The sequence below is a fragment of the Nicotiana sylvestris genome, chromosome 11 (assembly GCF_000393655.2).
Source record: "Nicotiana sylvestris chromosome 11, ASM39365v2, whole genome shotgun sequence".
Classification (NCBI taxonomy): Eukaryota; Viridiplantae; Streptophyta; class Magnoliopsida; order Solanales; family Solanaceae; genus Nicotiana; species Nicotiana sylvestris.
The window spans coordinates 42677698-42701895 of NC_091067.1; the positions used below are offsets into that span (position 1 = coordinate 42677698).

General features: G+C 37.0%; 1 protein-coding gene across 1 annotated transcript; it reads left to right on the forward strand.

Annotated features, from left to right (window-relative positions):
• The first annotated feature begins 6001 nt into the window (after nt 1-6001).
• On the forward strand, nt 6002-8779 carry LOC104245096 (mRNA export factor GLE1-like). Its single transcript, XM_009800665.2, has 5 exons — nt 6002-6050; nt 6120-6234; nt 7135-7305; nt 7410-7540; nt 7920-8779. The coding sequence occupies exons 1-4, from the start codon at nt 6038-6040 to the stop codon at nt 7447-7449; spliced, it is 339 nt and encodes a 112-aa protein (XP_009798967.1). The 5' UTR covers nt 6002-6037; the 3' UTR covers nt 7450-7540; nt 7920-8779.
• Nucleotides 8780-24198: the final 15419 nt, after the last annotated feature.

Consider the following 24198-nt stretch of genomic DNA (forward strand, 5'->3'; position numbering starts at 1 on the left):
AAAAGCAGTGGCCCAGGCCCTACCGATACTGTGTGGGCTGGGTTTGGGCCCATAATATTCGGGATGCGGCCTGTGTATGTGGCCGTAATTCTGATCGTGTAAAAGCATTCTAAATCCTGCTATAAATAACCTGCAAGCATGTAATTGAGTAGGATCGTTTTACTTTCAATTAGTAGAAACAAATGCGACAAGATAACATAGCCGTTATAGGATATCCTTTAAAAATAAAGACGAGATGAGCCTCGACAAATAAAAAATGCACAAGCTGCGGGGCCCTCCAAATGTATATCTTAAAATATTTAGAATTCAGGACAGACCGTTTAGTGAATTTCACGGCCTTTTCCAACATAACAATACGCTAGTTACTTTAGGCGCGTAATTAATAATATTATCTCCTTAAACTCGGGTGCACATTTATGTGACCCAAGTCCAAATCTCAACGGAATCGAAATGTGTCTCTAATCACGGGTATATTGATTATGGCGTGGTCCGAGATGCATTTCCATGACGTTGCAAATTCTTTTAATAATAAATGAGACGAGCCTCGACAAACAAAAATGCACAAGCTGCGGGGCCCTCCAAATGTATATATCAAAATACTTAGAATTCGGGACAGGCTGTTTTAGCGAATTTCACGGCCTTTTCCCAACATAACAATACGCTAGTTGCTTTAGGCGCGTGTTTAATAACGTTATCTTCCTAAACTCGGGTGCACATTTATGTGACCCAAATCCCAATCTCAACAGAGTTGAAACATAGCTCTAACCACGGGTACATTGATTGTAACGTGGTTCGAGGTGTGTTTTCCACGATATCGCAATCCTTGATAAAAGTAACATTAAATGATAAAAGCGGTTAAAAGATAAAATTGGCATATAAGTTCACATTTGCATAAAAGCAGATAATCAAGCCGAATATAACAGTTGAGCGACCGTGCTAGAACCACGGAACTCGGGAATGCCTAACACCTTCTCCCGGATTAACAGAATTCCTTATCCGGATTTCCGGCACGCAGACTGTAATATAGAGTAATCCTTTTCCTCGATTCGGGATTAAATTTGGTGACTTGGGACACCCTAAATCTCCCAAGTGGCGACTCTGAAATAAATAAACCAATCCCGTTTCGATTGTCCTTTAATTGGAAAAACTCCCTTGCACCCTCTCGGGTACGTAAAAAGGAGGTGTGACAGCTCTGGCAACTCTGCTGGGGAAAAAACCCAGAACCACTGGTTCAGGGTTAGAATTCGAGCTTAGATAAATTGTTATATTTGGTTTTATCTGATTTTTACATATTTGAGCTTAATGTGCTAAATGTTGCTTTTACCGCTTCGATATTATTTGAACTGTATATAAACTATGCCAAAACCTCTCTCTTCTTACCTCCGGGGAGAAGCTCGCTGGTCGAGGCTCCCTATTCTGTTAGTGTCAATACCCGAAATAAGAAAGAGGACGGATAAGTTACGAAGTCGGACGGCCTTTTGGTTCCCGGTAAGTTGCCCCCTCCTCGACTCGAGTTGTCCGCTCGGGTACACAGTCTAGAACATATACCCAGTTTATAAACCTAGTATAACGAAACTCCATGCCGGATCCCTAGTAGGAACGCTTATTTGCATCACGTTGCATTTGACTTAGGGGACTCAACACAGGGGTTGGGTCCGTCTAGGACTAGCAACCAAATATGAAAGGACCATCCTAATGCATCATATTTGTTTTCCGTGCATTTATTTGTCTCGCGCCCGCATGCTGACCGGTGTTTGAATATTATGAATAATGTGAAATTGGAAACAAAAAAGAAGAAGAAATAGCGGTTAGGGAGTTAACTGTTTATTTTTGAAAAAAACCAATGCCAAAATATTGTCAAAACTCTGCCGAATTTTGAGAAAATGAAAAAAAAAACGTCTTATTAGTTTGTTTTATTAAAAGCAAAGGAAAAATAAAAAAAGAAAAAAGGTCGTTGTTCTGTTTTGTTTTTCAAAAAATATAGAAAAAAATATATAGTTTGTCTTGTCATAAAAATGAAGATGAAAAAGAGTCTTATTTTTAAAAATGTTTTTTTATTATTTTTATGAAAATCCGAATAATAATAATAATAATAATAATAAATAAAAAAAAGAGTCTTTCATTATTTGTCACAAATATATATATGTATATATATATAAATCCAAAAGTTTTTATTTCCAAAATATATATGTCTTTATTTGTTGCAAAAATATTTGTCTTGCCAAAAGTCTTGAAAAGTTTTTAGACCCCCAATTTTCAAAAAAAAAAAAAACAAAAAAAAAATCCAAAAATATTTTCCATTATTAACTTCTTTAGAAACTCTTTTAATTATTTTTTAAAAAAGACCTCCTTTCTCCTTTTAAAGTAGTCCTTTCACAAATTCAAAAAAAAAAAAAAAAAAAAATTTAGTTCATCTACTTATTCTTGATTGCGAGAACTACGCCGGTTTGATTCTCGCAGGGTGTGAGATACGTAGGCAACTCTCATCGGGTCCAACCTCCCATTCAAAAAAAAGAGGAGTCTTTGAAAAAAAAAAAGATCTAAATAAAGTTTTTTTTCTTCACTTGGCATAATCACCCTAATAAATGTGCAGGATGAGCACGATACAAAACGAACCTTTTTCAGTAATGACCAAGATCCTTTTGAGTTGCGATTATGGTGGAACGACTTAGGCAAAGAAGGGCAAGACAAAGTAAGGAAATATCTGAAAGATCTCCCGGATCTACTAAACGTTCAGCCTCGGGGTGATATTATCAGATCATTGGTCACTTGTTGGGATTCCGCACACAACGTGTTCCATTTTTCGGACTTTGAGCTCACCCCGACATTGGAAGAAATAGCAGGATACATCGGAAGTGATGAAGCCCCTTTAAGGTTCAAATACTTGATTGCACCTAGGGCTCAAAGGCAAGGTAATTGAAGCAGGCAGTCTCCGGAAATAATCCACTGCTTTTGATCGATGGAGGAACACGAGAAATGACAAACCTTCTTACTGGTTGATTCGTCATCACTATCTTCATCTGATGATGAGGACTCTTCACCTATTGCATCGTAGAATTCATCTGACCCCACTGTATCCTCAAGCTCATTGCTTGATATAGAAACACTAGATATTAACAACAACTGTGGATGATTCAAATGTAAGTGCTAGATTTGCTCCAATATATTCCTTCAGACCTACACAAATAATTAAAATAAGACGTTGGATGATAATGGTGATATTAGTGGAGGAATATCTTCCAGGAAATATACGAAGATGATGAATGCAGGCTAAGGTGTAAGATCCAAGGAAACACAAAATAAGTGCTTAGTGCATGCATGAAGTAGAGAGTGAATAAACGGCCCCTCGCATCCTTTGAGATAGTTGCAAGCAAATGAGAATACCGTGTTCAAAGGAACAAGAGACACAAGGGACTTTTGGTTCATTACTACTGTCAAACTACAATGGAAATGTAAAGCATTTACGTTCTACTTCGAACCCCTTTTCACTTATGTTGTCACGCCCCAAACCTGGGGAGGTGTGACTGGCACCCCGGTGCCCTATTGGCCTAAGCGAACCACTTTGTAACTTATTTTTTTTAAACTATCATGGGATAACATGATCACAACTCATAATATATAACAATAAATGGGAAAACGTTGTATCAATAAACCATCGTTCTTAAAACATGAATATATACGGGTCGTCAAGGTCTCTGACATACTGTACAAAATGAACTTCTGTCAACAAAGCCTCTAAGATTATTCGACATCAAATTGGACAGGGCCCCTGCCTAACCATAAGTCTGTAGCAAAACTCTGACACGATGACTTATAGACTCGGCTGGACTCCGAATGAAGTGGAGTCTTACTGATCCTTCGTTGAATGCTAACTTATCTACTATGACGGCTCGTCAAACTAATTACCTATACCTGCAGGCATGAATGTAGTGTCCACAACAAAAGAACGTCAGTACGAATAATGTATATTAGGCAGAACTGAACCATAACAATAAGTCAACATTAGTTAAAGAGGTATAAGAATCAACTTCAATCTCTGTGTATCCATACTTATTATACTTATATATATAATGCTCCTTTTTTACACTATTATCCATATCATATGATGCATGACTGTCCAACTGATAAGTCATAACTGCCCGACCGACTATAGCTCGGTGGTAAATGCATAACTGCCCAATCGGTGGTAAATAATGATACATAACTGCTCAACCGAGGTTGGGAACTGCCCGATCGGTCGTAGCCCGGTGGTAAATGCATGACTGCCCGATCGACTGTAGTACAGTGGTAAATGAAGATGCATATCTGCCCAACCGGCCGTAGCACGGTGGTAAATAATTGCATGACTGCCTAATCGACCATAGCACGGTGGTAAATGAATATGCATGACTACCCAACCGACCGTAGCACGGTGGTAAATGAATATGCATGACTGCCCAACCAGCCGTACCACGATGGTAAATGAATATGCATGACTGCCCAACCGACCGTAGCACGGTGGTAAATGAATATGCATGACTGCCCAACCAGCCGTAGCACGGTGGTAAATGCATGAAGATGCATGTATCACTATATTATAAACATTAACATCTTTATCAAATACCTCAATAGAGACTTAAGAACATACTTAGACATGCTTGAATATCACTTTACAGGAATGAATAACATAGACATCCTTAACTGCTAAGAGTAGAACAACTTATGGAATAGCATTACGTTTACATACCGTTACTTGGATCATATCAAAAGAAGGAAGGATTAGCCTTAACATACCTTTAATATAACTTCCTACTTTTATAATGAACAATCTCTTCCACGCCTCAATTTATATGCCAAAACTAGTCTTCTTCCAACTTACTTCATACGAAGAAATCTTTAATTTGCTGTTATCCGGAGGAAACCGATGTGAATATAACATCTATGTCATTTTTCATGTTTGCCTCAATCATACAACTTAGTACCCATTATGTTGAGAAAGAATCTCCTTAAAAATGGAGGAGGGATATTGGTTTTACACAATTAAATCATGCACTACTATACACATAAAGTGATGTTGTTGCCTCCATTTGCCTCCATCCTAGACCTTTGTGATACTTTAAGGATAAATTTCCTCCCACTCCACAAATATGGAATATATCACTCCCCAAATATGCATGTCTTGTTGATGAACACTAGTTCTTTTCAACACATGAATAACTAACTTTAGTAAGATAATAAATTTGGACTCCATATAATAAAGTGTGGCCCCCATAACATGAATACACCTAATAAAGCATTTTAACTCCTAAGAGGCCACCTACTAACTTATAATGCTTAGTCATTCTAGCTACTTACATGTGGATTGATGCCCCCACACAACAATTATCTACTAATTAATCTATTAATCTTCCACTAAAATCCAATATTTAACCGATTAGCCACATAATAATTTCTAGGTCTCATTTCACTTAAATACTAGTATACTTCATATACCTTACTATAATATATTTTACTATCATGGTCATGTGGTATATTGTATAGCACTAGTCTATAAATACGGGGCATTATAGCTTGAACCATATTTCATCCCAAAATGTCAAACTTTGACGAAACTCATTTCCTTCAAATTTGTTTACCCGGACCTTCATGACACTTACCTATCACTTGTTTGAAATTGCATAATACTTATAACCTCAAAAATAGTCTTGTCCTTGAGCTTATGTCAATTATCTCACGACAAATCAAACGTACAAAATTATGGGATGTAACACATCCCACCTTTGTATATGTTATCTCTCTTTTAATCTTTCTTTTATTAAAAAAATTAAGGGCAGACCAGAGGTAGAGAGTGATTTAAGCAGTTGAGGTTTTAAGCCAAACGATACACAAGGAAGAAACAACATAGACAACTCTCATATATAGGAAAGGAAAAACTATACATTAGTTAGAAAAGAAGCTGCTTAATCGGATGTGTAAGGTAAAAAGAGTATTAATTATCCACTTCCTAAGAGAGAAAAACTGGGAGGGCAAGATGGAGGGCTAATATATTTTTACTGGAATGTTGCGTATAGGTAAAGCATATTACATTATTGTAGCATGATGTTTGTAGGTGGTGTTCTAAATTTTTGCTTTCTCTTCAGAGAAATATAATATGTCCGTGATGATGAATCTAATACTTGGAAAAGCCAAAAAGAAAAAGAGAGCAAAACAAATGCATTATGAAAGCAAAGACAAGTCTCATATGGCTACAAATCTGTATGTTTCATTTCTTTCGCTACTTGCTACTTCTCAATTTCGTCAAGATCTGTTTTGACTCTTTAACTCTCCTCTCTGGTGGATCTATGAAAAATTAATTAGCACTAAACTTCTCCTTGATTTTTTCCTTTAATTTGTTGGACTTTCTGTTTTTTTATTTACTTTGCCCGGTGTAATGATTAAGCTCTATTCTCCTGTTGTTTGATAACTCAACTGCTTTTAGGATTTGGAGAGAAACTACACGAAATTTTGGTACTTTTACTTCATTTATTTTACTTGTGTTAAAGAAAACGCCAAACCTAAATAATATGCTTTTGGCCACTCAAAAATACCACATTTTGTTAAATTGAAAAGATTTCAGCTATAGTTGTTGGGGCAGAATGTAAAGTTATATTCCACCCAAAAGGAAAAGAACTGTACATCAATTAATTCTGCCCATCGAGAAGTTTGTGACTACTTGTATATGCATACTAGATGCGGGAATATACACATGAATATGGTAGGTATTTGACAAAACAAAAACACCTAGACAAACAAGGTTACATTAATGATGTAGTAAGAAATAGATTTATATATATTATTCTCCCTATAGAGTACTACATTTATTATTTTTCAAAGGAAAATAACTAGTATATATTTTTTTGTTAAATTAATCGTTTTTACGTAGATGAGCAAATAAAATTGCATTATTCACTTGATCATTAGCGGAATAAGTAAGTTGATGATTCTTTTATAATGAAACATTGCAAAAGATTTTTTTTAATATTTCTTGTTCACTCTATACATGTTTGGAGTACCCAGGTTTCGAAGTTTAATCACCACTACATATTCTTACAGTTTAATTTAACTGAGAATATACTTCTGACAAATATACTTCTGACTCCAATGTTATTACTGTAGTGTAGAAACACTTGGTGATCAAATAACTGTTGTACGAAGGGATCACGAACGCAGATCTCAAACTGAAAAAAGGAGAATACGAGATGATACAGCTCGGGAAGAAACCAAGAGAAAACAAATAACTCTTCAAAAAGAAAAAGCCCGACAAGAAACGATCAGAGCAAAGACAAGGTAAGTGTTTTTTCGCTATCTGGAGAGCTTTACAATGTGATATGACTCCAATACTATTATTGTAGTGTAGAAACACTTTGTGATTACATAATTGTTGTACGAAGGGATCACGAACACAGATCTCAAACTGAAAAAGGAGAATAAGAGATGATACGGCTCAAGAAGAAACCAAGAGAAAACAAATAACTATTCAAGAAGAAAAAGCCCGACAAAAAACGATCAGAGCAAAGACAAGGTGAGTATTTTTTTCGCTATCTAGAGAGATTTACAATGTGATATGCTCATTGGAAATTGGCACATATGCTTACACTTTTTATTTACTTTATTTCACTAGCTTTTCCTTTTACTGATGTGTAAAAGATATGCCTGCATCTATGATAGAATCCAACACTAAAACATAGTTGTTTCATTACAATATCTACAATTGAATACAAGTAATTGCCCTCTAATTGCATTACGTGCTAAATACATGCAAGATAAGGTACTTGAAATGTCATTATTCAAAATTTGTATATTAATCCAACCAAGTGATTCCAATCTTACTACTCAGAAATCTATTTTGTTTTGAGTTATTATTATATAGGCCTATTAAGTGTATCTTTTTCCTCTGCCAGCAATTCAAGTCTGTCACGAGCTTATCTTCGCCAAAACTATTTGACAAACTTTTGCACAGATGAAATATTGAAGAGGGGTTTCTATGTCTTTGCCATACTCTTTCATCTTTTTCCGACGCCATCTAACTTCGGAGTTCATACTACAAAATTTTGTGCGGTGATTGGAAATGGATTTTGTAAGCATCTCTGTTTAGGGAGATTCCCTGAAATATCAAGTGTTGCAAATATTTTTAAAGTAAAAAGCACAATTGTACAAGTGATAGATTTATACATTTATGGCAAAAGGACTTTCCAACTGTATGAGAAAAGATTGCTGAACAGATGCAATCAAGCACTGACAACTATCCTGAAGAAAGCATTCTGAATACATTAGAATTAAGTGGTGATCGGGTTGGCCGCGGCGCTTCATGTTGATCAAGTAGAGGAGAAACTGATCCTGCATCTTTACTGGAGAAAATCGTATGGACATATACCTCACCAGCACGTGGCTCTATAGTTAAAACGGTTCAAGGGCGAAATAGATGATGGTTAGGGGATCTTTAAAGTAGCATCTTGTTTTTACAAAACATACCCCTATTACAAGTGAAATCTCAAAATGTTTTCAGCCATTACTGATAGCTTGGAAGTGCTGAATAGTTGCAGAGTGCAATCAGCACGAACATAGATTACCGTTGTACCATACTCCATGCTTAAAACTAAATAAATGAGATTATTACGTTATGAAAATCGAACAACTCAACCTACTTGGTAACAGAAGAACAAGAACAAGGGGCAAAACACAATAGTTTTCCTGTCCGAGAGAACTAGCAAACAAGACTAGAGCATTGTCCTAAATGGTGACGAATATACCTTAGCATAAAAGATATCACTACACAGTATTAACTCACAATATATTACTAGCCGTTAAGCTTTTCTTAGCAGAATACAAGCAAAACCTTCCACTTTGGTAAAGCACCAAAGCAAAAAAGAATCCAAAATGAGCATTCAATTATATACAAACTAAAAGGATAGAGTACTAAACTGGCCTTGTTGAAACTAAGACGGTAAAACAAACTCAGCACATCAAAATCCAATATTCAAGAATTTGGATCGATCATGAGCAGAAAACCAGTTTATTTGAGTCAAATAGAAACATGCTTAGCAGCTCTCTCTTCCAGAAATCACATTTATGCAGGAAAACCCAACTTTTTTTTATAATTGTAATAGCGGTGTATAGGCCAACTTGCGCACCTCGACTATTGCACCATGCACTTATTACCTCCCACAAACAACCGGATAACTCTGCCCGACAAAGTCTTATGCAGATGGGAATATATCACCTAATGTCTTTTGTCTTCTCTGGTTTGAACCCTCTTCTCGAAGGTTGCATCCACTTCATTGACCACTCGGTCACCCCAAAAAATAGATCTAGTTAGCACTTGATATATCATGACCAGATAACTGAATAAACTAGTATGAGCAGCCAACTAACTGTCAATTCACGAGCTGCCAATTCATCCTCAGCCATGTTCTCCATGCATCTTAACCAACCGATTCTCAACACTCATGCAAATTCTCCCAATGCTTCATAATGATAAACAACCTTACCCACCCCTAATTAATTATTTTACCTGGTTATTACTAGAAAAATGCCTTCAAAATACCAAATTGCATAGTTAAACTAATATCTTGAGGAGATAAAACAGAGAACACATAAAATAATTACAATTTTAACAAACCCATCAGCTTAATAATCAACATCATAGAATTAGATCCTAAAAACACAAACCTTAGTACATGAAAATTCAATAGGAAGTCGAAACGTCTAACCAGTATACACTACAAAACAAAAATTTACTCATACACAACACTAAAATTGATCAATACCAAGGTGATCCAGCTAAAAAAAGCTAACTCCTCCATTTCAGGTTGCACAACCCATTAGTGCGAAAACATCATTACAAGTAAACATCACAGTTTCATTACACCAAAAACAAAAACCAATATGTCCACCAATAGTCAAATTGATTAATATATCCCCCCCCCCCCCGCCCTCCTAGATTATCAATCACGGTATACACCAAAATGGGCTATTATTCATACTTTGCAAAAGCCAAAATTGACTGACACAACTCGAATCAAAATCGATCAAGAGTGCGGATCAATCACAGCCAGCAAGCCAGTTTTTTGATTTAAATCAAAAACATGCTTAGAGAAGGTCCCTCTTCCTAATGGTATCCAAGTCAGCTAGCATGTCTCGACTACTCCACCAGTTAATAATTCTTCCCACCAAGTTAAAAAGAAATTGCCTAATGCTTTATGTCTCCGTTAGGATTTGAACCTTAATCTCGAGGTTTGCATCTACTTCATTGATCACCGGGCCAAACCCTTGAGTAACTCGAAAATAAGTCTAGTTACCACCTGCTGAAGTATCATGACCAAAGGACCAAGTAAACAAGTATGATCGGCCAAGAAACTATCAATTCACGAGCTACCTATTCATCCTCAATCATGTCCTCCATAAATCTTAACCAACCGATTCTCAACAGTGATTGCATATTCTCCCAACGCTTTACAATGAAACCTTCCCACCCCTAATTAATTACCAAAAAATGCCTTCAAAATAATCAACTTGCATTAAACTAATGTTTCATGAGGAGATACGGCAGAAAACACATATACAATTTAACAAACCCACCAGCTTAATAATGAGGTCACAGCATTAGACCTTAAAACAAAAGCTCTAGTGCATCAAAATTCAAGAGGAACTGAAGCTTCTTAACAATACACACCACAAAACCAAAATTTTACTCATATACAACAAAAGTTATAATTGATCAATATCAAGGTGATCCAGCTAAGACGATAACTTCTTTATTTCAAGTTTCAAAACCCATTAACATCAACAGAACATTAAAAAGACAAAACCAAAACTTCTAAACAATAATATTGCCAAATAAAAGTCAAATCGACTAATATCATAGTCCCCATCCCAACACCACAAACCCAAAATAACCTCACAAGAAAAGGGGTTTTAGACAGGGCTAAGAAGCTGAGAAAGAGAGGGTTTGGGTTCAGAATTCATGCCAATGATGATGACAAGTGGGATAAAACCATAATGGGTTATTACTTTGGCCTTTTTTGCAGTCCAAGTGCCCCACTCCTTCACGAATTTTCCCACAACCGCCACTGCTCCGTCGTCCTCATCAGCCGCTGCAGCCTTTTTGGTGGTCTTGCCTTTAGCCTTCAGCATAATCTTGGATGACATGTTTTTAGATCTCTCTGATGCTTTCTTGGATATTTGTGCAGAGTTTTGTTCAGTTCTGAAAACTTTAATTCGGCTCAGAGTATCCAGTATATAATGCCCTAGAACTAGAAGGGTCTACGGACAAAATTGGGAATTTAGGTTTAGAGCAAAGAGAAGTTTTGGAAATGTGAGATTAGCCCCAACCTTCACTAGATGGACGCTTTTGAAAATTTACTTGTTTTATTATCCACCAATTTAACGTAAATTTTGTTAAGGGAAAGTCTCAAATTTATCTTTCATCCGATATTATGTAATTTTGTTCGTTAAATTTTTTATCTAATATTATCTGAGTCGTTAGAAAAATAAAATTAGTTTGTTCTCTTGATCCTTAAGGGTGCTTCAACCCAAGAATAAAAGAAATTAATCGGATAAATTTGAACACGTAAAGTCCAGCCATTTCAAGCTAAAGTTTCGTTAATAGCAAAATATATACAAGATGATTTGCTATCAGTAAATATATAAATGGACCAAAAATGTGATGAAGAGCAAAATTGAGCTATTTCAAATGGGGCAACTTTTCACCTTTCTAAATTTATTAAAGTAAGATATACTTAACCTTCAACTTTATATATTTTTCATTTAGGTAGTCTAAAATTAATCTTTTAAGGTTAATTAATTTAAAGTTGAATCAAATTTGATTAATTGAACAATGACTCAATTTGCACCTAAGCTCTCCTATTGTTGCCTTTTACATTCACAAGCCTTTATGGGCTAGAATTGTCAAAAAACAAAATGAAAGGAAAAGAAGTTCACACATATTTTCTCTAAAAGTTTATTCTTCATATTGTATTATATTGTCTGTATAGTTTTGATAAATATAATATTTGGATAGATTATATTGTTTATTGTTGTTTCATGATATCATGCACCAGCAATATCAAGAATATACTTGCAATATTACAAAAAAAAAAAGTAGGCTACTAGATAGAATTATTATTCCGAGGACGAGTATGAGTTCCTCACGACAGTAACATGTGTCATGATATCTTGGAGGAGGCGCATAGCTCACGTCTTTTCCTGCACCTAGGGAGCACAAAGATGTAAGGCAAGGTAAAGGATAAAATATGATTATCTAATAATAAGGAAGGGGGAAATGAGAAAAGGTAATTACACGACCACATCAAATTGATTGTTACATAAAATGGCACTTTTCGTTGTTACGTAATAAAAAATTTAACAATACGATATAATAAAATTTAAGTAACAATTAAAATAAATATTGTATTTCAAGTAACAATACGATACAATACAATAAGTAATAATCCTCCAAACAAGATGTTAATTAGAAGAATTCACATTTAGTCCAGCAGCCCCCATATTCTTATCCCTTGATTATTTCAATTGATAAATACTATTTTCAATTTGACGATGGATAACAGCAAAGATCTACTTGTTCTTAAAATATGACAATTATCAATGTGTCAGGGAAAATGTATTGAAAAATCCTTCAAACTAGTTGTTAAGAAATTGAGAAACCTTTGATAGACAATGCTGTTAATGAATCAATAAGTGCTGTTAAAAAAATCCTTTCATTTCATTTTTTTCCTTTTAAATTTTGTTTCTCCTTTGTATTAATTTTCTTTTCCTCCTCAACCAAACAAGGATGATGTGATGACCCGATAGGTCATTTTAAGTTTTAGTCTGTATTTCCGCATTTTGAGATCTCAATTAGTTCTGTTTAGTGATTCTTGATTTGCGTGCATAGTCCGTGTCTTTTTCCGGAAAGTTTTTTTTGTGAAAAATTGAATAAAAATATGAATTTTAGCCTTAAAATGATTTGAGTTGACTACGATCAATATTTTGTGTAAATAGATCCGGATCGGTATTTTGACGATCTAGGTGGCTCCGTATCGTGATTTTGGACTTGGGCGTATGCTCGAAATTGAATTCGGAAGTCCCTAACTTGTTTTGACATGATTTATTGGAAACTAATAATTTGAAGGTTTAAGGAATTCCGAAGTTTGACCGTAGGTTGCCTTTATTGCTATCGGGTTCGGATTTCTGTTCCAGAACTTGGTACAGGTTTATTTACTATTTAAGACTTGTCTGCTAATTTTGGTGAAAAACAGAATTGATTTGATAGGATTCGGATGCTCGGTTGTGAATTTGAAAGTTCTTGAGTTTCTTTAAAAATATCATGCATTTTGATATCTGATTCGTAGTTCTAGGTGTTATTTTGGTATTTTGATCATGTGAGTGAGTTCGTATGGTACTATTACACTTGTGTGCATGTTTGGTTTGGAGCCCGAGAAGCTCGGGTGAGTTTCGAATAGGCTACAGATTATTTTTGGACTTAACGAATCTGCTGATTTTTGTTGTTGCTGGTGTCTGACTCTTTGTGTTTCGCGATCGCGAAGGTACTCTCATGATCATGAAGGGGAACTTGGGACTAGGGTGAATTTCTTCATCACAAACGCGATGGCAAAGTCACGAACGCGAAGCATTAGAGGGCTTACCCTTTGCAAACGCGACCATCCTCTCGCGAACGTGAAGGTTTATGGGATTTTTGGGGAGGCAGTCAATTACACTACGTGCCATCGCGAACGTAGCATTTCTCGTGAACGCGAAGGCCACTCGGGCTGGTGTTCTTTGCGATCGCATCAGGCCCATCACGAACGCGAATGAAGGCCTGACGCCAGTGATTAAAACAAACCCAAAAGTCAGGATTTATCCTATTTTTCACCATTTTCAAGTTTGAGCTCAGCCTAGAGGTAATTTTGAAGAGATGTTTCATCGCAACTTCATAGGTTAGTAGATTTTAACTTGTTTCCTTACATATCCATAAACAACCATTGATTTCAACCTTTAATCTATGCTTTTCATGGTAGAAATTAGGGATTTAGTTAGAAAGTAGGAATTTTAGAAATTGAGATTTAGATCTCAAACTGAGGCTGAATTTCGAAACTAATCATATAACCGGGCTCGAGGGTGAATGAATAATTGGATTTTGGTCCGAATCTCGGGTTTTGACCAAGCGGGCACAGGGTTGACTTTTATTATTTTTTTCTAAAATATTAAAGATTGAATCTTTTTCACTCATCGGTAGTTTCTAAAGCATATTTTGAATTATTTGAACTATATTTCGTTAGATTTGATTAGTTTGGAGGCTAATTCTAGAAGAAAAGCCTTGGTTGAGCATTGATTTGGTTGCGGAGTGAGGTGAGTATTTTGGTTAACCTTGACTTGAGGGATTAGGACTTGTTGGTCTATGTGCTATGTGTTTTATGTGTGGGGGCAACGTATATGTGAGGTGACGAGTACCTACACGTTGTCATTGGGTTAAAGCATGCTGGTGGAAATTATTTCCTTGTATTATATTGTTCATGCTTAGGTTAGATTATTCCTTATTTGATTATTCATTTCATATTTATTGCTTATTTCAAAGTTGTTGAATATTTTGGAAGTTGAAGTTTGATATCATGGCACCATATTTAAAGTTAAATTATTCTCCGCATTATTTATTATTCGAATTTATATTATTATTATTATTATTATTACATGGTGAGGAAGAGAGTAAAAGTACGAAGGGTGATGTCATGCCATTTCATTCATATTATCATTATTACATGGTGGGGAAGAGAGTAAAAGCACGAAAGGTGATGTCATGCCATTTCATTCATATTATCATTATTACATGGTGAGGAAGAGAGTAAAAGCATGAAAGGTGATGTCGTGCCATTTCATTCATATTATTATTACATGGTGAGGACAAGAGTAAAAGCACGAAGGGTGATGCCATGCCATTATATTCAGATTATTGCATGGTGAGGACGAGAGTAAAAACATGAAGGATGATGTCGTGCCATTTTCATATCATTGATTTGACTAATTTCCGGTTTTGGTGATTTACTTGGTTATTTCATGATTTCATACTTGCTGTATTTATTATATCTTCCCCTTTTTGCATATCCCCCCAGTTAGTACGTTATCATGCTTTGTTATTATTGTTTCTTTATATATACTTGTACAGGTTTATTTACGCAATTGTCTTTTCATAGCCTCGTCACTACCTCGTCGAGGTTATACTCGGCACTTACAAAGTATATTAGATATCGGTTGTACTCATACTATAGTTCTATACTTCTTGTGCAGATACTAGTATTAGTCCCAGCGGTGCGTGAGGTGAGTCAGCTCAGATCATTTCATACGAAGACTCAAGGTAGATCTGCTGGCGTCCGCAGACCTTGAAGTCCCCTTCCATTTTTTGCTTTTACTGTTTATTTCTTTCGAAACAATAATATTTATTTCAGACCTTGTTTGTATACTTCTAGTTGCTCGTGTACTCGTGACTCCATACTTCTGGGAGTAGGTATTATCACATGGTTTATATCAATATTGTGTTAAGCTTGGCTTTTATTTCTCGTTGAATATCATTCTTGTGTTTTTTAACTATTAAAAGTGGTTAATTAATTATCTCACGTCGGCTTGCCTAGCAAGTGGATTTAGGCGCCATTACGACCCTGAGGTTGGGCTTCCGAGTCGTGACAAGTTGGTATCAGAGTACTAGGTTGCTTAGGTCACACGAGTCAGGAGAAAGCTTAGTAGAGTCTGGAGGATTGGTACGGAGACGTCTGTACTTATCTTCTAGAGGCTATGTAGTTTTAGGAAAATTTCACTTCTTTCTTTCCCTATCGTTCAAATTTATTCTATAATTGATGTTTGAATCATTCCATTCTTGTTCTCTTGGAGATGGTGAGAAAACGCACAACATCTACAACCGAGCAGGAGCCGGAGCCCCCAGTTGCAGCCACTACCGGGGGTAGCGATCGAGGCCAAGGTCGAACTAGAGTCCGGGGCAGAGGTAGAGCTCAGCCTAGAGCTCGAGCAACAGCATCTACATTGGAGCCTCAAATTGATCATGAGGATGATATCCCAGCTCAGACTGCACCAATTGGACCCGCTCAGGTTTCGGAGGGATTTATAGCTACTCCCATGCTTTAGGATACTTTAGTCCATTTAGTGAGCCTTCTGGAGAGTGTGGACCAGACTGGTGTATTTCGGGTGGCACTAGCCATCTCTCAGGCTGGGGGAGAAGTACAGACTCCCGCTACTCACACTCCGGATAAGATGACTCGCATATATCAGACTTTAGAGTTCCAGCCAGTTGGGCTAGTTCAGCCGGCTGTTGCTGAACACACTGGGGAGAGGCCCGCGATGTCTACTGAGGGATTGATGAGATTGGACAAATTTACAAAGCTCTTTCCTATTCACTTTAGTGGTGTACCTTCTGAGGACCCACAGGATTACTTGGACCGTTGCCATGAGGTGTTGCACAACATGGGTATTGTTGAGACCAACGGGGTCGACTTCACAGTGTTCCAGATAATCGGTTCTGCCAAGAGATGGTGGAGAGATTATGTGTTGACCAGACCAGCTGGTTCACCTTCACTACCTGGGATCAATTTTCACAGTTATTTCTAGAGAAATTTATTCCTTTCGCTCTAAGAGAGGATTATCACAGGCAGTTTGAGCGCCTTCAGTAGGGTAGCATGACTGTTATCTAGTATGAGACCCGATTTGTGGACCTAGCTCGCCATGCAGTTATCTTACTCCCTACTGAGAGGGAGAGAGTGAGGAGATTCATTGATGGACTCACTTTCAGTATCAGGCTACAGATTGCCAAGGAGATCGAAGATGATATTTCTTTTCAGAGGGCCATAGAGATTAATCAAGATGGTTCGTGGTCAAGAGAGGGGGCAGTATCAGATAAGAGGCCTCATCATTTCGGTGGTTTCAGTAGTGCCTCATCTAGAGGTAGGGGTACTTTTGGTAGAGTTCATCCTCTTAGGCCGTTTCAGTCAACGCTTCAGGCATCCCACGTTGCTTCGGGGTAGTCGTGGTCCTTATGTATCTCATCTTGAGCCGCTAGCCTACAGTGCACCATCAGCTCCTATTAGTGCATCTTCAATCCAAATTTATCCGGGTGGTTATCCAAGTCGACAGGGCAGTTCCAGGTTCAACAGTCACAACAATCAAGAGTTTGTTATACTTGTGGAGATCCGAACACCTTTAAATTTTGCCTCAGGTCATAGGGAGGCATGCTACAACAGAGTTCTTGTGACATGATTCTGGCACTAGTTGCTTCACCATCCGCTCATCCATCTAAAGGCGGGGTTCAGGCTGCCAAAGGTGGAGGTCAAGCCATTAGAGATGGAGGTCAGGCCATTAGAGGTGGAGGCAGTCAGCTAAAGGTCGTCAGAGAGGAGGAGGTAATAGTGGTGTGGCCCAGCCCCATTTTTATGCATTCCTAGCTAGACCTGAGGCCGAGTCATCTAATGTCGTCGTCACATGTATTGTTCTAGTTTGCCATAGAGATGCTTCAGTTCTATTTGATCTGGGTTCTACTTATTCCTACGTATCATCTTATTTTGCTTCATATCTAATTGTGCCTCGTGATTCTTTGAGTACTTTGTTGATTAGCTATTTTACCTACTTCTAAGCATTGAAAGCATGAATATGCATTTTCATCTTGTCTTGAGTTTCTGTTTATATGGTTTGTAATTGTCTGCATCTAGTGCTTTGAAGCATAATGATTTGGCAACTCCTAAGGTGGTTTTTCTTGAAAATATTTCCATGGAAAAAAAGTGTGTTTCTTACTTATTTTCTTGTGTTTGGCAGAAGAAAATATTATTCCAATAGTATTTTTATATAATCGCAAACACTATGTGGGACAGGGGTCAGGATCCAAGGTTGTGATTAGGGATCGGGGTCCGAGGTCGGGTGTTGTAACGATCCGACCAGTTGTTTTGAGCATTTGCACTTCGCTCAATAGTTTAGGGGCATGAGTAGCTCTGTATGATGCATTATGTCCTATGTGAATTGTCATTTTTTTCCAGGTTATTCGAAATCGATTTGGAAGAATGAATTTCATTATTGAAGCTTTAAGTTGGAAGAGTTGATCAAGTTTAACTTTTTGTGAATTGGACCACAGAATAGAATTTTGATGGTTCCATTAGGTCCGTATGGTGATTTTGGACTAGGGTGTATGCCCGGATTTGCATTCGGATGTCTCTAGAAGGTTTCGGCACAAAGTGGCAAAAATTGAAAATTTAAAGGTTTGAAAAGCTCATGAGTTTGACCGAGAGTTGCCTTTGATGATATCTGGTTCGGATTGTGGTTCTAAGAATTTGGATAGCTTCGTTATGTCATTTGAGACTTGTGTGCAAAATTTGAGTTCATTCCGGACTGATTTGATATTTTTTGGCGCGAGTTTTGGAAGTTAAAAGTTGAAAGTTGATTTAAGTTTGATTTGAGGTACGATTCATCATTTCGATGTTGTTATGAATGATTTGAGGCCTTGATTAAGTCTGTGTTATGTTATGAAACTTATTGGTATACTCAGATGAGGTCCCGAAGGGCTCGGGTGAGTTTTGGACGTAGTTCGAATCATTTCGAATGGTTTTTGCATTGCTTGTTTTCTTCTGTTACCTGTTGCTTCTGGCGTTCTTCGCGATCGCGAAGGTTTGAACGCGATCGTGAAAGGTGTTCTGGTCTATTGTGAAATTTTCTCTCCACGTTCGCGTGTGTATGAACGCGTTCGCATAGGGAGGGGGCTGGTCTTCATCATGTTCACAAATGCTTCTACGCTTTCGCGTAGTGTTATTGGTTGAGCTGGTCAGGAGGCAGGTTTCCTCTTCGCGTTCGCGATGTTCCCACAATCGTGTAGTTTGTGAAATTTGTGTATTGCGTTTGCGAGGCTATTGCGGCGATCGCATAGGGTATCTTCTGGGGCAGTACTTTTTCTTCTTCGCGATCGCGATTCATTAACATGCCCAGTGATTATAAAGTACTCTATTTCGGGGGTGGCTATTTTTGCATTTTTGGAGCTATAGAGCTCGGATTGAGGCGATTCTTGAAGCAATTTTCACTATATTTATTGGGGTATGTGTTCTCTACTCATTTTTGATTTTATATCATGGATCTATCTTCGTTTTCGGCATTTGATTGAGGGTTCCAAAAGAGAAAATTGGGGGGTTTAGCCTAAAGTTTCATAGAGTGAGTTTTTGAGTTTTAAACATCGATTCGGAGTCGCATTTGAGTGAAACTAGTATGTTGGACTCGTAATTGGATGGATTGTCAGATTTTGTGAGTTTTATCGGGTTCCAAGGTGGGAGCCTGGTTTGGACTTTTTGACCGATTTTGGACTTTTGATTAAAGATTCGACCTTTATCAATTGGGTTTGCTTCATTTGGCATTAATTGATGTATTTGAGTTGCTTTTGGCTTGTTTTGAGCCATTCGAAGATCGGTACGCATGGGATGGCACTCTTGGAGCATCGTTCGGCTTGATCGGTATTGGAATTGGCTTGTTCGAGCTAAGTAACACTTCTAAACTTGGTGTTGAGGGTGTGAAACCATGAATTACGTGTTATGTGTTTGGTGTTGAGGTGACACACATGCTAGGTGATGGGCATGTGGGTGTGCGCCGTGTGAATTGTGACTCCGTTATTCATGCGGTACTGTATAGTTACCTCATTTTATCTGTAACCATGAAATCTCTATGTACTAGAGCTATTGAGCTGTGATCCATGTTAGAAACCATGTCCAGGCTACATGCTTATTCTGTTGGGACCTACTAAGGTCATATTGTTGTTGAATTATTTGTTTAAATTGCAACTTCATACTTAGTCACGTTCATTCATTTCATATAATAACTCAGTCTCTGTTGTTATTATTGATACATCATATCATCATTGTCAGGCTAGTTTCATGTCATTGTGAGCCCGAGAGACTGGAGAGTTTGATGACTGAGTGAGGTCGATGGCCTGATTGTAAGGTTATTGATACAATAGCACGTGAGTAGTCCGTCAGCACCAGAGTTGTCCGTGCAGATCCAGATATTGATATTATAGCACGTACTATGTAGCATGTGAGTTTTCCGTACGGATTATGGCGCTTGGGCTGAAGGAGCCCTCCGGAGTCTGTACACCCCCCCAAATATATATATATATATATATATATTGTGCATGTGTGAGTGTGTGTGTGAATCGGGTTGCACGCCGCAACGAGATCGCTATATATATGTGGATCGGGTTGTACGTCGCAACGGGCCATATGACTATATGTAGATCAGGCTGCACGCCGCATCAGGTATTGTACAGTGCTGAGTGATTGAGTGTGCCGAGTATTAAGCATGGTAAGAGAGAATGCGAGACAGTGAGATTGAGTACTCTGAGAGTTTAAGTACATGAGTTCATCACTGAGATGCATTGCATTTGACATGCGTACTTGAGATACATGCATAGAGATGCATTTCCTTCTGCTACCTGGTTTTTGGCTGACATTCATGATTTCACATGTGTATTGACATGTAGGCATAGAGATGTATTTTCTTCATGCTATCTGAAAATAAAACATTTTATGTATTGTTGAAAGGTTTTTGAAAAAATCACAGTTTTCAAACTTACTCTAATTTTTGGCGATTTCGTTAAAAGATTTAGGTTTTCATATACTTGAGAGACAGGCCTATTTTTCTGGAACTGTGAATAATCTGAGCATTTTATCTCTGAGTTACTTCTTTTATTACTTTCATTATGTTATTATGAGTTGTTGTTGATTATTGGTGTTGAACCCGACCTATGTTCCAGCTCGTCACTAATTTCAACCTAAGGTTAGGTTTGTTACTTATTAAATACATGGGGTCGGTTGTACTCATACTACAATTTTGCACCTTGCGTGCAGATGTTGGATGATGATGTTGTTGTGTTTGACAAGAGCTGTATTTGAAGATGTACCTGTGCTCCGATCATAGCTGTCTCTTGTTCATGGCATCTCTAGACTTATGAAAGATCTATTCATGTACATTCCAAACAAATGATGTACTTTATTTCATACTAGCTTTGTAAACTCTAAATCTTAGAAGCTCATGATTTGTACTACCAATCCTTGGGAAATGTATAAGATTCAGATATTTTCTTTTACTTATTTTTCTTATCAAATTTCATTTGAATTGGATTGTTAATGGGCTTACCTAGCGGGTTGGGTTAGGTGTCATCACGACTAGTTGAATTTTGGGTCGTGAAAGGTATTCGGATTCGGGAGTGGCAGGGCTGGTTTAGGGGTCGGGTGGGTAGAGGCGGGCAAAGTTAAAAGTGAGTTTCGAAAAATATTTTTCTTGCTCTTGGTTGAGAAAATTATTCTTTTAAATTGGAGAAAAACAATTTTATAAGAAAATATTTTTCAAAACATTTAAACCAACTGAAAATAAAAAAAATTGTCCTGAAGTTTGCACTGGATAATAAATTAGATATTTTTTCTAATATTTAGGACTTTAAAATTAACTAAGTTTTGGTTATAAAATCTTTTCTTATTTGAAATACTTCTGAAGTCCTAATATTTAAGTCTCCAAATCGATTAAAACAAACCAATATAAACGGGCTCTAAGTTACATAAATTCTTCTTTCGTAACTATAGTATGTACGTAACATAAGTATAATTAGTAGTACTATAAGTTAGAAATTATTTTAGGCTAAATGTTAGCTACCACTTTTTTTTGAACGATAAGGATATTATATTAGAAACTAAACATCCAACATATTACACAATATTAGTAGTGCCTTGCAAGGCATCATTGTTTCCTAAAGTAGCCAACTTAGTACAGACATTAGTAGAAACATATTTAACAGAAAAAACTTCCTCCTGATCTTTTCATATTTTTCTATCGCCAGTTCCGGTGAGGTTGCCAAAAGAGAGATTTTATTTATGTTGGTCTACAGTAATGCCATTCTTGCCAAGGCATGCGCCACCTCGTTTTCCTGTCTGAAGCTATCCTGAGTACCACCTGACCCTTCTTTCTTGCTTGCTGCATCAACCACCTGCAATCATAGATTAGTTTTGTGTAAGTAAGGTGATCGCTTTCTAGCATATTAATAACCTCCGATGCGTCAGTTTCTATTTTCAGTGGTACCAAGTTGTGCTCTATTATAACTTGAAGACATTCTCTCAAGGCTTGAAGCTCCACTTGTGTTGTTGGGAGGGATGCAACTTTTTTGTGAAATGCTATGATCCAGCTCCTCGAACTGTTTTTTGCTACGCCACCTATACCACCTTGACAATTGTTTCCAATGAAAGCTCCATCTATATTGAATTTTAGCCATCCTCTTGGTGGCTTATGCCATTTTATTTTGATAGGTTTATGGTTTGTACTATTCATATCTTTTTTTGTGAGTAGATTATATTCTAATGCATGCCTTGTAACGGAATTCCAATTTAGGCAGCAATTAGTATTATTGTGATTTCTATTTTTCCAGATTAACCATATCACAAAGGGGAAGATGTCTGTCCACTGAAGGTAGTTGTGGTGGAAATTGTGGCTCGCTCCCTTGATTTGGTCTATCCAGTGAGTAGGAGAAGTCGAATTAAAGTGAATGCCAAGATCTTTCCAAATGTGTTTTATAGTGTCACATCCCCAGAAAATGTAGTGGATTGTTTCGTCGTGATGCTTACATGTAGGGCATTTAGGGTTAATATTTATCCCTAGATTAGCTAAGTATACTCTAGTTGGGATCCTATTATGGTAGCATTTCCAAATAATTTTTTTTTTATTTTATTTGGACAACGTAGTTTCCAAATCCAGTTGTAATCTTTTGAGCAATGCTCGTTTTTATCAATAATTTTATAGTAGGAAGAGGTTGAGAAGATCTCATTTGAGGTAAGGCTCCCTATGTTATGGTTATTACCAGTTGATGGAGAATTGTAGGTGACAATAGCATTTATGTTGTTTATAATGCTATTTGGAAGAACAAACGATAATTTGAAGAGATCCCATTTATTCCCAGACCTTAGTCTCCAATAGTGATTTTATGTTCGTTAAGTTTTAGGGGGACTTCAATCATTTTTCTAAGATTTATTATTTTTGGAATCCAGTTTGATTTCCAAATGCTAAGAGAGGTGTTACTGATGTCCCATCTAGTCCCTATATTACAGTAGTACCATCCCCTCAAAATGTTTTTCCATATGAAGGAGGGTTGTTTTTTATTCTTAGTATTAGCATATTTACTAGCTATGACTTGTGTCCATAAGAAATTTGTATTAATCAATCTCCATGCTAGACTAGTAAGTAGAGCCAAGTTTTTACTTCTAGCTTTTCTGATTCCCAATCCCCCCATTCCTTTGTTCTTGTAACGGAATCCCAGTTAAGGAGGTGAATTTTTCTTTTTTCTGAAGTGGAGTTCCATATAAGAACCCGTTGTACCTTATCAATATCCTTAAAGGTTTTTGTAGGAAGAAGGGAATATTGCATAATATGGTTTGATATATTGTTTAGGGTAGATGTAACTAGAGTACATCTTCCTACCATGTTTAGCCATCTAGCTTTCCAACTTTCCAATTTTGTTCTCATTTTATCAATCACAAATTGGTAGTCTTTAGGGTTAGATTTTGAATTAACAATAGGAAAACCTAAGTAAGTACCAAAATTGTCACTAAGCTTGATGTTGAAGATTGATGATAATCCATTCTAGTTGCTTTTGAGCAGTTTGGAGAAATAATTAATTTTGATTTTGTTTTATTAATTGCCTGACCTGAAACTAGGCAGGAGTCATTAAGGTTCTGTAAGATTGTGAGAGCTATTTTGGTGTTTGATTTGCCTATGAGGGTCATGTCATCGGCAAAGAATAGATGAGATAGTGTAGGGCTTCTAGGAGTAATTTTCAACGCATCCCATTTCCTAATGTCAATTTTGTGACAGATCATTTTGGAGAGCATTTCCATACAAAAAAATAAAAATGTATGGGGACATTGAGTCACCTTCTCTAATACCCCTTGTGGGGGTGAACGATTCTGATTTTGACCCATTAACCAGGATGGAATAGCTAGGACTAGTTATGCACGACATGATCAGATTTATGATTTTTTGAGGAAATTTAAAGTAATTTAAGGTTCTATGAATAAAAGACCATTCTAGTTTATCAAAAGCCTTTTCAAGGTGTATTTTAAGGATCATGTGCCTTTTCTTGATTTTGAATTTCTAATATAATTTATTACCTCTTGGATT

What these genes read in the sequence shown, in the direction of transcription:
- LOC104245096 (XM_009800665.2), top strand. An exon ending in TCTCATATGGCTACAAATCT is followed by an intron (nt 6,235 to 7,134) that starts GTATGTTTCATT and finishes TTATTACTGTAG; the next exon opens with TGTAGAAACACTTGGTGATC. An exon ending in ACGATCAGAGCAAAGACAAG is followed by an intron (nt 7,306 to 7,409) that starts GTAAGTGTTTTT and finishes TGTTGTACGAAG; the next exon opens with GGATCACGAACACAGATCTC.